The following is a 13,184-nucleotide window of genomic DNA, read 5'->3' on the forward strand; positions in this document are numbered from 1 at the left end:
GTTTGTTACATAATATCTTTAGGGTCTTGTTACAACATTTATTCTAATTCTCTACATGTTTGGCAGTAAATATTTGGAATAATACATTAGTAAAACATAAAAATAGAGTTGATCCAGCCTTTGTTATTTTCATCATATTGTTATTCACATGCAATTAATCCACAGCAGTGTCTGATGTTTATGTCACTCATGACTGTAAATCAATAATTATCTCATAAAATCTATACACAGACATCGGTAAGTATTGAACCAAGTCCTGTGAGTCTCCAAGTTCCTTAAGATGCTCTACCAATACCAGTACTGTACCCTGCATGTAGACCGGTTAAGAGTGGATGCAATGTCCCAGTAAGAGGCACTGATGCTAAGAATACTCTGCTCTTTAGTGCAGTGTTTTAATTTAAGCATCAAAGTAGGGGAGAAGTTCAAAAGATTTAATCTTTAGGGCTGGCTAAAATGATTGATAATCAGAAATATCATAGTTAAGAAATATCATTAATGACTATCAACATGAAACATGTGTTATCAATAATGTCATGCATTAAAGTTTGTGATATAAAAGGTTTTAATTTTCTCATACAATATACAAATGTAAGGTCTTATTCACATGACTGGTTCTACATTATGTCCACGCTGTTTGCTTAGTGATCATAATCCAGAAACATGTCACCACTCACAGTGATGTGAAATATATTATTTTCTTCCAGACATTTTTTCTCAATGTTATGTCTCAGAGTTTTCTCAATAACTGATAACAATTACAGATAACTATGATCTTTATTAATAGCCAGCTCTACAGATCTTATTTGTTCATTTTTTCATGCTACAAAATCATCCTTTCTTGTGGGCTTTTGCCCTTTTTCGTTTGGCTAAAGAAACAAATAGCAAATGTATTTGTTAAGTTTGTAATCTGAAAGAAGAAAACTGAACTTTGAAACATAAGTTACTTATAAGGATCATCTGATAAAAATAGTTCAGTGATGTTACATCATATCATCACAAGGAAAGCAAAGTTGAGAAATATGTCATGACATGAGATGAATGAATATGTATTGAACACATTTGAAAAGATATATTCCTTTCAGTGTGTTGGAAAATATTGATTTCATTAGAGCATTCATCAGTCTACTCCAAGCATGGCATAACAGTTCAGTTTTCCGGTAACATTGGAGATAAGAAGGTAAGTCATTACCAAGTCTGAGAGTGATATTAAAGCATGTACCAGCTTTGGCTATGAAAACTAAATGGAAAATGTGCAGGCAGTATTTGACCAGTATGTCAAATATTATGGAACATGAAATTGATGTTTGATTATTTATTCAGATGTGGTCTGATTTTATAATGGATTGATCAATACTGGTCAGTTTAAAAATATTTCTGAAAAGTGATTTTCTGCAATGCCCTCAATGTGTGCCTATGTGTCAATCTAACAATCTGAATTATTACTTGTGAATGTTGTTTCATACATGTACCCATTTTTCTTGCAAAAACATTTAAGAAATTCAACATCTGTGTGGGTAGTAAATATTTTTGCCATATTATACATAAAAAAACAAAAATAAAATTCTACATTTGAGTCATAATGAAAACAAATTGATGCAACATTTCATGGAAATACTTGTAGCCAAAGAATACAGATAATCACAATCAAGACCCAATTTGGCAATTTTCTTGACCACCAACATGATCTCAAAATTTGCCAGAGACCTACAGGCAGTGCCAGTGCAGAGTGTTACCCGTTAATCTTTTATATAAGGTGTATCACACAAAATTAGTACCATGATCAAAAATACATGCGGCACAAACTTGTGACTTTATTATTACCAGGAGTAAAAATTGCAACCAAAATGAACATTTGAAATCTGTGACATTTCGTTCAAGAAGTCAATCGAGATTGTGATTATTGCTTTCTCACATGTATTTTTGATGGAAACACAGACTATACAGACACCAAAGATATTCATATTTCACCATATATATGCTTAAACTCCTTTCCTATCTAACTGTCATACAAATCCAATATACTTTTTCAACAATAATAGCCTCTAACCAGTACCATATATTTGAATATTGTGACAGATATAGCAGTACCACAATGCAAATTGTGTTTAGGCTACAATATGATTCCAGTAAATTCAACTAGTTCATATCAGTCACTTTAGTACCTTGAATAGTTCAAATATATTGATCTTTTAAAAATCATTAATAGCCTTGGGAAATGTAATTTGATAAAAACCTGACACAGAATCTGTTACAGCCAAATTCTTCATTGAGTTGATTCAGTAATATTAAATATCACATTACTATATACTTCTTTCATTCATAGAGTTATTTCATTAACTTTGCAGTAATGAGATGCAAGGCACTACCTCTTTAACATATATTATACAGAAATAACTCTTTAAATAGCTTTTGCAGTATGGAGGGCCTTACCGGGGCAAATGACTGACAATTACGGTCTTTACACAACTAAAACAAATTTTAGGGGGCAAAGTGCTTTCAGGCTGTCTCTACACTACCAGTATTTTTCCAAAGTGTTCGTGGAGCGTAGCATCTACAAACACATGAAACATTGTCAATCACCAGGCCGAAGCCAGATCTTATTATATGTTCTTCAGACATATGGCAACTGCTATTAATTTCACATTTTCCTTCCAGTTGACATTTATACAAATAAACGATATTCTTAAATGAGTTTGAAATAATGTTCCTGTACTACACAAAATAATTAAAAAACTTTAAATGAATGATTTGATATAATTTGTTTTAACATCGTAATACAGATTCAGAGTTAGATTTACAAACTGTTCATTCTGGAGAAGCGAAATCAAAAATCATAATTTCATAGGAGCCCATTTGCTATATTTTTCATTTGAATCTTTCCAAACGAACACATGTACTTTTTGTCATGGAACTCTGTCACAGTATTCAAAGAAGCAAATATTAGTTGATAAATTATTTCCTCATCCTTTGCAAAAAGATAGATAGAAAAACATATATATTGACAAGACACGCGTGCCAACAAACCAGTGTCAGCTGCCAATAGACATAATGTTTGCATTTTAAAATTATACATACAAAATGGCATAAACATACAATACATGGATATAAACATATGAAAACTGTCACAATATTTTCAACAGGACTAACATTACTGGTGTTACATACTCATTGTCACACAAATGCATCATTCATTTAACACAAAAATTCAATAATAATTAAAGCAACTAAGAAACGATCCTATGATAAAAAATAACTACCATATTCAACATATTTAAGCACAATGTTAAGAAGCAGTTCTTTGAAAATATTCAGATGTAACCTTTGCAGTGCTACTGCACTATATTCCAGAGGTAAAAAGTATTCTTTCAAAGTTGGGTATTGGTAAGTGGTATAAGCAGGTCCATATGATCAACTTCTCAGCTTTTTCAGTTTACTTGTGCACATGTTCAACATTGTCAAAGTGAGAAAGAATGGTTTTACATCTTTTTCATCACTATTCATGCCAAATGACAGTGGGACACACATGAAATTCAGGCTACACATTGCCCCAATATAGTATGTTCAGATTATCAAAACAACTTTGTAGGGGAGAGATGAGCAAATGCATTAACCAAAGGGCCATTCCTCAAACTTTCTCACAGGATACTCTCTGGCACAGAGACTTTTACCTTCTATGACAATAATATCAGTGCCACATGCACTGTAAAACAAGGAATTTCTGTCTCACCCTCATATCAGTCTGTATGTATGAATTCTTATTAAGACAGCAGGACTATTTTCTGTATAGTGATTTGTTTACATGGAGACTACCTGTTTATCGGAATTCGAAAGCTTTCTGAACTTACATTTAGGAGCTGCTAAATACATTGAATATGGTAAGTAGAAATGACGGTAAACACTTGTCAGTATGTCAGTTCAAGGGCTATGGTTACCTCGAAGTACTCTCTCTGTTTCTTGGCATCCAGAGTGTGGTGATGCCAGGCCTCAAAGATGACCCGTCCGACAGCCACGTGGCTGACATGCTGCAGCTTCTGAAAGGACACTGGACACACAGATGGATGTTACTTCCTGGTATTGGAGACACACATGGGCTTTACAGCATGGTATTGGGCACATTGTAAGTCATGAATATGTCAACTAGTCATGACTATGTCAGACGTTTTGACATAGATTATTAAAAGGTTTTAAAGTTCTCCTCCAGAAACACTTCCAAATAAAATTCAGTCAAAGTCAAACTTCTTGCCATGGGAATGCAAAAAATGTTACTATATTCAGAAATCCAAATCTACCAAAAGACACCAGTACACCACCAGGCCTATCTATGTGCCAAGTTTGGTGAAGAATATTGAAGGGTTTTTATGTTCTGCTACAGAAAAGACAAATGTGCGCGGATGGACAGACAGGGTTAATTTTAATACCCTCTGCAAAATATACAGCTAATATATCTATGCAGAAATATTACGTATACTTACTAGCCTGTCGTCCCTTTCTGTACTTGATCCATTCCTGAAACAGTACGACAGCCTTTGAAAGAGGCATCCTTGGTTAGCTTAAAAAATCATAAAATTGACAGTTTTCTACAAATGAATTCTAAAAGCATACATGAGCTGTCAACAAACGCTATCAACAGAAAATATTTATCAGTAATCACCCCTAATATGCTCAAATGTTCTGGAATTGTGATAAATTATACTCTCCTGTTTCCTGCTACACTAAGTGGTAAGTGATGTAGTTTAGAAATTTGAAACAGACAAAGTCTATAAGATTGTTATGACTCTTGATGATAATCTTGGAACTGTTTCATTTTGGGTTTTGTTGTTCAGTTGTTGTTGTTGATAATTTGAAAGTTATGAGTCAGTCAGACTTCATCAGTTGTGTAACATTCATCACTTACAAAATGGTTCAGTTTTGTAAAATACATTCATTATAAATAATGAACATAAGTAAATCATACTAAAATTGTCAATAGTGACATTGAAACTTTACTAACATTGGGAATGTTGACACCAGCATTGAGATTAATATAGTAATACAGAACAGTGCAAGTGCACAAAGGGTTACATGTAAAATTTCAACTTCCTTTCCCTTTGGTCAATGGTTTATGGTTTTCTTTTGACAAGACAATAACTACCCAATAATTGGTTTGCTGTAGATTTAGGACTCTAGAACCAGAAGAAGGGAAATAACTTTAACAGAGACTAGTTTTGACATATATATGTACATACATATATAATTCTTGTAAGCACTGTGCACGTGGCATGTTGGGGAGACAAATAGTAAGTGAGATCAGAAACTAGTTGACAGAGACATATAATTTTTGTTAGCAGGGCTAGAAGATCAATAGTATATTAGGAAAATAAGTTCCTACCTGAAACTTGTTGACACAGGAAATAATTCATGTTAGCAGTGCACATAGATAGCTATGTTGGGAATGTACTGGAGTTAACTGTACCAGAAACCTATTGGCATGGATATATAATTCTCACTACAGCTTAAATTGTTCATCTTGACCTGATCAAATGAATTCTAATGCACTGCTTGACTGTGTCACTACTGGATGGATCTGACACTGTGAAGAGGTGCACCTTTGTCAGCTGTTTGTCATCAATATTGTCTGTCAACAGGCAAGACAAGGTCTCTGGATGACATCTCAGTTTCAAGAAATCAAGTCAGCAAAGTCATAACTTTCTTCAAAAAGAATCAACTGGTGGTTTAATGTTTCTGATTGACCTTTTCGCTGCAAGCATCAGCCGCAGCTCAGTGTAGAGAGTGATAGTGTCTGACTGTGAATTGCATTGTAAAAATAACTGACGCCTGTGCATTAACATGTTAGTAAACCAATCTAGATTACATATGACGGTATAAACAAGTCAATCAAAACATAAATGATTGGGTTTTTTTTCAGATTTTAGTGTTGTTTTTCGTGACAAGTTCTGTAACAAATGCATGTATGTATGCCTCATATGAACACAACATTAATAACATTCTCTGCTCTCCTATTTAATAAAGTTAACTCAACCTGCCGCTTGTGCCATTTGATCTTCTCAATCGTGCATATGTAGAGTAGCTCAGTTCTAGGTGAACAAGTTGTAGTAGTGCACACAGATATGTTGTGAAGACAAAATGTAAGGGAGATAACTATAGCAGAAACTAGTATTGACATGGACATATAATTTCCGTTAGCAGTGCACATGTTGGGAAGACAAAACCTAGGATAGATAACCTCTCCCCATTTTCCCAACCATCTACTGACTAAAATAGAAAAAGAATGTGGTGAATAATTTTACTAGGCAGTATCAATTTTTGTAACAACATGACCATTGAAGTCAGTATTTTCTACAGTATTGCAGCACCATCTCTCCACATCCTCCCACCCATCTGAACCCCATACCCAGTGATTGCATACACTCTCACACATACCCTCCACCCCTACCTACCCGCCAGATGTTGAGGTGTACACGTAACATGCGATGGGAATGATGTCGGGCTGCCAGATTCAACTTCTTCAGTATTTTCTCCTTCTTTTTCTGTTCACGTAGATGATACTGCATCCAGCCACTGAAAAAAGGACATTGTGCAGACAGGACGCTCAAGGTCTTCACTGTACTACACCATACTATTATCAACAAAACTATTATCGACCCACCTCGTCGAATCCACCTCCATTATTACACTGTAGTCTAAAATTGCACTGAACTTCCTCCACTTATCAGTTGTAGTTGTAATCAAAATAATTAAGATCACCACTCAAAAACAGAAATTTGGTGTAAATCTGAATTCAAAATCAGCCAAACACAGTTGAGTTTCTAAATCCCCAGTGCTAGGAGTAGGTGAAGAAATTAGACCAACATATTTTTGATTCTTATACCTGTAAATTGACCTTGTGTGACTTTTAAAAAAAAAATGTAACGAAGATAGTGTCATCACATTGTTATGGATGTAATACAGCCTCCTGTTTTTGAACTCCATGGTTTCAACATACAAAGATCATACCACTGGAGACATGCTTGCTTCCTGTGTTAGTTATTGAGTTTAAATTAAATTTACTGACAAGAAGTAAAGAAATATAGACAAATCATTTTGAAAAGCTCCCACTAGAAGTGCTAAATAAACCCTTAAACTGGCCTTGGCAGTGAAAATCCCAATCCCTTTCGATGGAAGTGAACTTAGTAAAAATGACTGGCCACATTTTGTCTTTGTTTGCCCTGAATTTCTACTCTGATATGAAATTATACAAAGTTTTCTTATCTAAATTGTCCAAGCTGCAATGGAAACTTGTGCTCTGATAGGACAAAACTATTACCTTGGCACATAGATTAGAAAAAAAACCCAAAAACAAGGGGTTGTGGGGTAGTCTAGTGGTTAAAGTGCCCACTTATCACACTGAAAACCTGGGTTCAATTCCCCACATGGTTACAGTGTGTGAAGCCTATTTCTGATATCTACCACTTAGGTATTGTTGGAACATTGCTAAACGTAGTATACAACCACACTGACTCACACATAAAAAGACAGGTCAGCTGGATCTTTCTTTGATTCTATTTATCAAAAACAGTGTCCAAAGCAAAGCAACCAAATAGATACCACACATCAAATATTGAACATTTCAATATAAATTGTGTATTTATATAGTTATCCTATCTCATAGTATGCACTTCTCCCTCCTGATTTGACACTGAATGACACGATGTAAACCTTTTCCCCCAGGCCTCTCTTGCCCATCCTGAGCCAAGCACTACCTGATGCCCTGATTATAAGACAGCTTCCTAAATGTCATGCAAAGCATGCGACATGCACAACTAGCTACCCACATGACTATCTCTGAATCATCATTCTCATTCTTGAAGCCACTGGAAAATCAATCTTGGAGAATACACAGAGTGGGGTGGATGGGCAGGAATACATTGTATGAGGTTGGATAAGTACAATTTATATTTAATTTTTCAAATTTTTAAACTCTCACATTATGCACTTATCACACAGTTGTACACCAGGATGCAGATACCCAGTGTCGTGACAGTACAAACAGTAGAACTGTAAAGACTGGAAACAACCACAGAAAGCGATGCACAAGGGAGGCCTGGTACATATGGCTGACAAACAGTTCAGACTTATATCCCGGCACAAGCAGGGAAACAACAACCATGTGATCAGATGGAAGCTCTGTTAGCAGAAGTGCTGGTCAGAGCCACCCTCCAAGATGATTAAGGACTTCTGCAGATCTACCAAACCACCAGACAGGATGCAAAGGGTTTCTAGGTGCCAATAAAAGTGAGGGTGTAACAGAAGGTTGCCCCAATCTGGAAGAGGAAGAGGAGCTTAGGTCTGCAGGCTGTGCAAGATCAATAAACCAACTCTTGACTGTCCAGTAAGGCACAACCAAAAGCCCAGAGTTTCTAGATTACTGGTTAGAAGGGTGAAGGGGCATTGAGCCCTTCCTATGAAATAGGCAGAGTGCTGAGATCCCACTCTAGTTGGTCTGGTATTCTTGAGACAAACTTCAGGAGCTGATCGCAATGAGGGAGGAAGACTAGTTCATGAAAATCAACTGCAAATCAATGGGAGACAGCCAGTCTGAGTAGGACAGTGAATCTGCAATTAAATGGAAGAACTGGGATGTCAACTGAAGGTTCACTGACCCTGTTGACACGAGATGAATGATGTACCAGACGACTGTGAAGTTATCTAAATCAGCAGGGAGGACCCCTGAGGTCCATTACCCTGGGTGTCGAATGGCGAGAAGAACCGCCAAGAACTTAAGTTCATTGATGTGCAAGTCCCATCCTGCAGACGATTCTGTATGAACCAGCAAAATATAACACTGAAAAGTCTAAAATATTCAATAAAATGTTTAGAGCAGACAAGAGCAAGATACAGATTCACAAATAGAGGTTTCAAATACAATGCAACTGAGTCAAACATAAAGTAATGGGTCACAAATATAATATTAACTCACCAAAGTCTTGGTTTTCAGTGAGAAACAGTCCTACTAAATCTTTCAGAGCGAGCAATCTTAAATGTACTTATTATGTAGGCCAGCATTGGTGAAGAGGCAGACAGATGTGTAAGTAGATCGAATGATGACACAACTTCTGTATTACTCTGAGTGTAAGTCCATGTGTGTGTGTCCCATCAAAACAACAACCAGCCTTATATATACACAGTCACTGATTCTTGAGCATTCCAGCGAAGTATGGTAGCTTCGCGAACTCACTGACTTGACTATGATTCTCAACTTAACCAAGTTGTTCAGGCTTCACCACTTCAGATACATGAATTTTGTCATTTGAGCTCAACATGGCAATTTGCTTTGCACAGTGATATCAGGAAGATACCAGTAGAAAACCTTACCTGTAGCACATTCTCTTCAGGTGAGTGTTGTAGTGGCCATAGGCTATAGCATACATCTCTGGACTTGGCTGTAACAAGCAGAAACATGTTGAGTTGTAACATACAGATTGAAGTAATTCTGGCTTGATACAAAAAGCGAAGAAGAAATATAAAATATGTCTGTGAATAAAGATACACACAAATGTTTTCACAAAAAGAAGGATGGTAGGTAAGTCCTTGAATGCCCTGTAACTGGCTGTAAAGTCAGCTGCATCCCATTGGTCAAGCCAGAAGACCCTGTCTTGATTGTACAACTGACTTCAAGTTCGCCATAGTTATGTGTCCAGTATGCATACAAAATATACAGTCAGACCTCGTATATCCGAACAATTCAATAAAAAAACAAAGTGTTCGGATAAACAAGGTCTGACTGTATATTGCATCCAGAGAGTCATAATATTCTTTGTGTCAATTACTCAACGAACACCAAATTTTCACCAAGACCCCAGTCTGACAAGACAGACCATCCTCAGTTTCAAATCAAAGTACAGAACACTACACTTATAATTTACTTTACAGGAACTTCAGATTTCATGCCTAGACCCTTGAAACTAGGGGTCCACTACATCCTTAAGTTTTGCAGGGCAAGTTAAAACTCTGGTTTTGTCAGCACCATTTCCATGAGTATTGCTTTCATAAATTGGTAAGTATCGAAAACATCATTACTATTACTCATTTATCATAGGATATTTATATAGCACACATATCCACACTTCTGATACATGCTCAAGGCACTTTTGTTTTTCCCTACATTAATGAATGTCAATCTCAACAGCAACATTGTATTATCAATCTCAAGTCCTTATGGATAATACAAGTCTTGCAGCCACCAGGCTGCATCATGCATCACTTCAGGTTTTCCTTCCACATTTAGCTGACATAAAAAATGACCAATCGACAATTTAGCTGACATGCTGATTTTATTACTGAAATTACTATAACTGCTGACTCAAACACACTCCAAAGTTGAAAAAGAATGAATGCACCACTTTATAAGGAGAGATCAGTGATAATGCTAAAGCCCATCAATGAGTGATTCTGACCTGACACAAATTTTAACAGTATTTCAATCACATTAAAGAATGTCAGTTGATATAATTATTCATCTCCATACATCTATTGTTCAAAAAGCAAGAGAGGTTTCTTTAAAATAACTAAGGTTAAAAAGAGATAATGTAATGAATTTGTATCAAAAATAGTAAAGTGATGTACACTCACCAGCAAATATTCATCAAAATTGAATAAAAAGTCCAAGTTGCTTTCCGAGAAAAACCTCATCTTGGGTTTCGCACTTTCCTCAACAAACATATCCCTGTAAAAGAATGAGTTAATATTAGACGATAGACTACAACCCCTTACCACCATGTTACCCAATGTTACCCTAAACCACTACAGTTAGAGTATGATAATGCTTGCACCCAAGTACTTTATGTTATGATAGTTCAGGGCAAACGTGTACTTATAATATTACACAATACATGGTTTTAGAGCAAACTGTGTTTCTTTTCACAGATGCGAAATTTGATACTGACTCCAACGACTGATCTGAAGCAGAAAATAAACGGAAAAACAATGTTGTCAGTGATTTAAACTAACAAGTTAGCAGGGTTAACTGACATGCTGGGCATCACTCCACAAAGCAATTGTAGAGGTAAGATGATCATAACTCCCATACTTTAACAACAGTCAAGCTCTACAACTGGTTTGTGGAACCAGGAAAACAAATGATAAACAGCATGAAGATGGTTTACATTCACGTTAAATAGCTTCTCTTCCAGATGAAGCTGACAATCATGCCAGATATTCTGACTACCTTATCTTCTACACAGATATACATTTGTACCTCCATGGGTGTCTGGGTAAGAGGTGTACCCATTTCCCCATTGCTTGTTGCAAGAACAAAATACACTGAGAACCCCATAGGATTATGGGATAGAATTTGTTTCCTAGAAAGGCAATGTTTGGGATTAGCTGGTGGGTACTCATAACATCACTCACTGGACTGTCTAGGTACAGGCTCAAATAGTTACTAGCTAGAATATTGTGGAATGCAGCAATGATTTTAGACACAATTATAACTGTAGACATATTTGATGTATGCAGTGTTGAACTGCTTTCATTTCATTTCTGAATCATCTGAGACTACTGCCCTCCAAACTTTTAAACACATGCTTTAGTGCAACTCAAACAACACTTCATTTCTCTCTACATGGAAAATACATGATTTTGACTTTCTTGTTTACAAATTCAGCTGCAAAAATAAACAAAGGAAAAAGGATTCCTTGTAAACAGGTTCTCGTAAACAGAAAAAAAATTTGTTCTTGAAAGCGATCATTATTAAGTGCTAAGAGTCTTAAAAATCTCCCAGTTTAACAAATTATATACTATGATCACATTGAAAATATCCCTTTGACGAACATGCCCTTTGACTAAACTGAAGTAAGACATGTATTGCACCTCATACTCTCATTAACATATTTTAACATGAAAACAACATACCACTGCAGGTTTTCCAGTCCAATTTCTTTGATTTGTCGAAGCCTGTCCAGAATAAACTGTAGGGGGTCCTCTGGACACATGACTGCCAAGCCTGTCAAGAGTGCCTGGAAGAGACAACATCACATCTTAACATCTTCTGTGTGAATGAATGTTATTATGTCACTGACATGTAGTACTTTCAGTAATTTCCAACAGAACAGGATGTGTTGTCAAAATAACAGCAAAGAATTTTTAAAATTGGGATGAATATCAAGGTAAAGGGTTGCTTTGTTTCATGTTTGGAAGTTTTGCAAACAGGTAAGAGTCTGGGCAGAAAGTAGTGAATTGAACCTAGGTCTTCGGTAAACAATTAAAGGGAAGTAGTATCTAACACCAACAATGTTTGTTTTAGATTTCCCAATGAAATGATAAGTAACTTGCAGGTGATGAAAACTATGAAGCTAGCAGACCTAAATATCTCCCCTACACTTCAGACACTGCAAGTATGAACATCTCTGTCGATCACATAGCTATTGACACTGAGCTCTGCAACATGTGACACACTTTAGCCAACAAAATTTGTATTCATCTAAAACAGCATTCAGCAGAATTTGTCTTTTGAATGTTACATGTTGAAATACACAATAGCCTGGAAACCTGAAGTGAGAAGATGTGTACAGGGTACCAAAATACAACAATATTTATTTTTAGCAAGAATGGTTTCAAGGGAGTAAAAATATAGATTTCTGGGCAGCTGTACTAAAGTGAGTTGTAACAAAGGGTGTGGCACACTGACGTTGTAAATCCTTGAATATTAAATTTCGTTGAAAACCCATAACATTAGTAGGGTGTAGATAGGTTCTAGCTATGAATTCAAAATATTTAATAATTAAAAGTATTAATTCCGCAAAAAATAGTTGGATATCATGGACTTTTCTATTATGTGTAGACAAATATATCCACATTAGATTGGCAAATGATATCTATACGTCTTTGTATTTGCTTTTGAACATTCTCTACTCAAATTGATCTTTGCATATGTGCTGGAGACTCAGATTTGTCTAAACATTACCTCATAAATATCTGGTAACTTATTGATCCTCAGATACTTCCTTAGATCTGGGTCTAATCCTTTCAATGATGCTGCCATTTGGAAAGCTTTTTGAGAAGTACAGTTATATATTCTGTATTATTTTCGAACTTCGAAAGCTAAAAGTGGGACTGCTTCGCCATATTTGTTTCAGGTAGCAACGGGACAGTAACGGATTGCCTCCCTTTAGCACGCTCGTTTCTTTCCGTAACAGCAGTTTCGTTTC

At 36.0% G+C, this 13,184-nt stretch overlaps 1 protein-coding gene across 1 annotated transcript in view; it reads right to left on the reverse strand.

The window, feature by feature from the left end:
- The window catches only part of LOC137295848 (F-box and leucine-rich repeat protein 13-like), a 35,023-nt gene extending 21,895 nt beyond the window's left edge, over positions 1 to 13,128 (reverse strand). Inside the window, exons 1-7 of the mRNA XM_067827405.1 lie at positions 12,941 to 13,128; positions 11,890 to 11,993; positions 10,609 to 10,702; positions 9,352 to 9,419; positions 6,438 to 6,558; positions 4,473 to 4,506; positions 3,933 to 4,042 (exon numbers count right to left, since the gene is read on the reverse strand). Of these exons, the coding sequence (XP_067683506.1) occupies positions 3,933 to 4,042; positions 4,473 to 4,506; positions 6,438 to 6,558; positions 9,352 to 9,419; positions 10,609 to 10,702; positions 11,890 to 11,993; positions 12,941 to 13,018 (609 nt within the window). The 5' untranslated portion in view covers positions 13,019 to 13,128. The remainder of the gene's footprint in view (positions 1 to 3,932; positions 4,043 to 4,472; positions 4,507 to 6,437; positions 6,559 to 9,351; positions 9,420 to 10,608; positions 10,703 to 11,889; positions 11,994 to 12,940) is intronic.
- Positions 13,129 to 13,184: the final 56 nt, after the last annotated feature.

Source organism: Haliotis asinina, chromosome 9 (genome assembly GCF_037392515.1).
Source record: "Haliotis asinina isolate JCU_RB_2024 chromosome 9, JCU_Hal_asi_v2, whole genome shotgun sequence".
NCBI lineage: Eukaryota > Metazoa > Mollusca > Gastropoda > Lepetellida > Haliotidae > Haliotis > Haliotis asinina.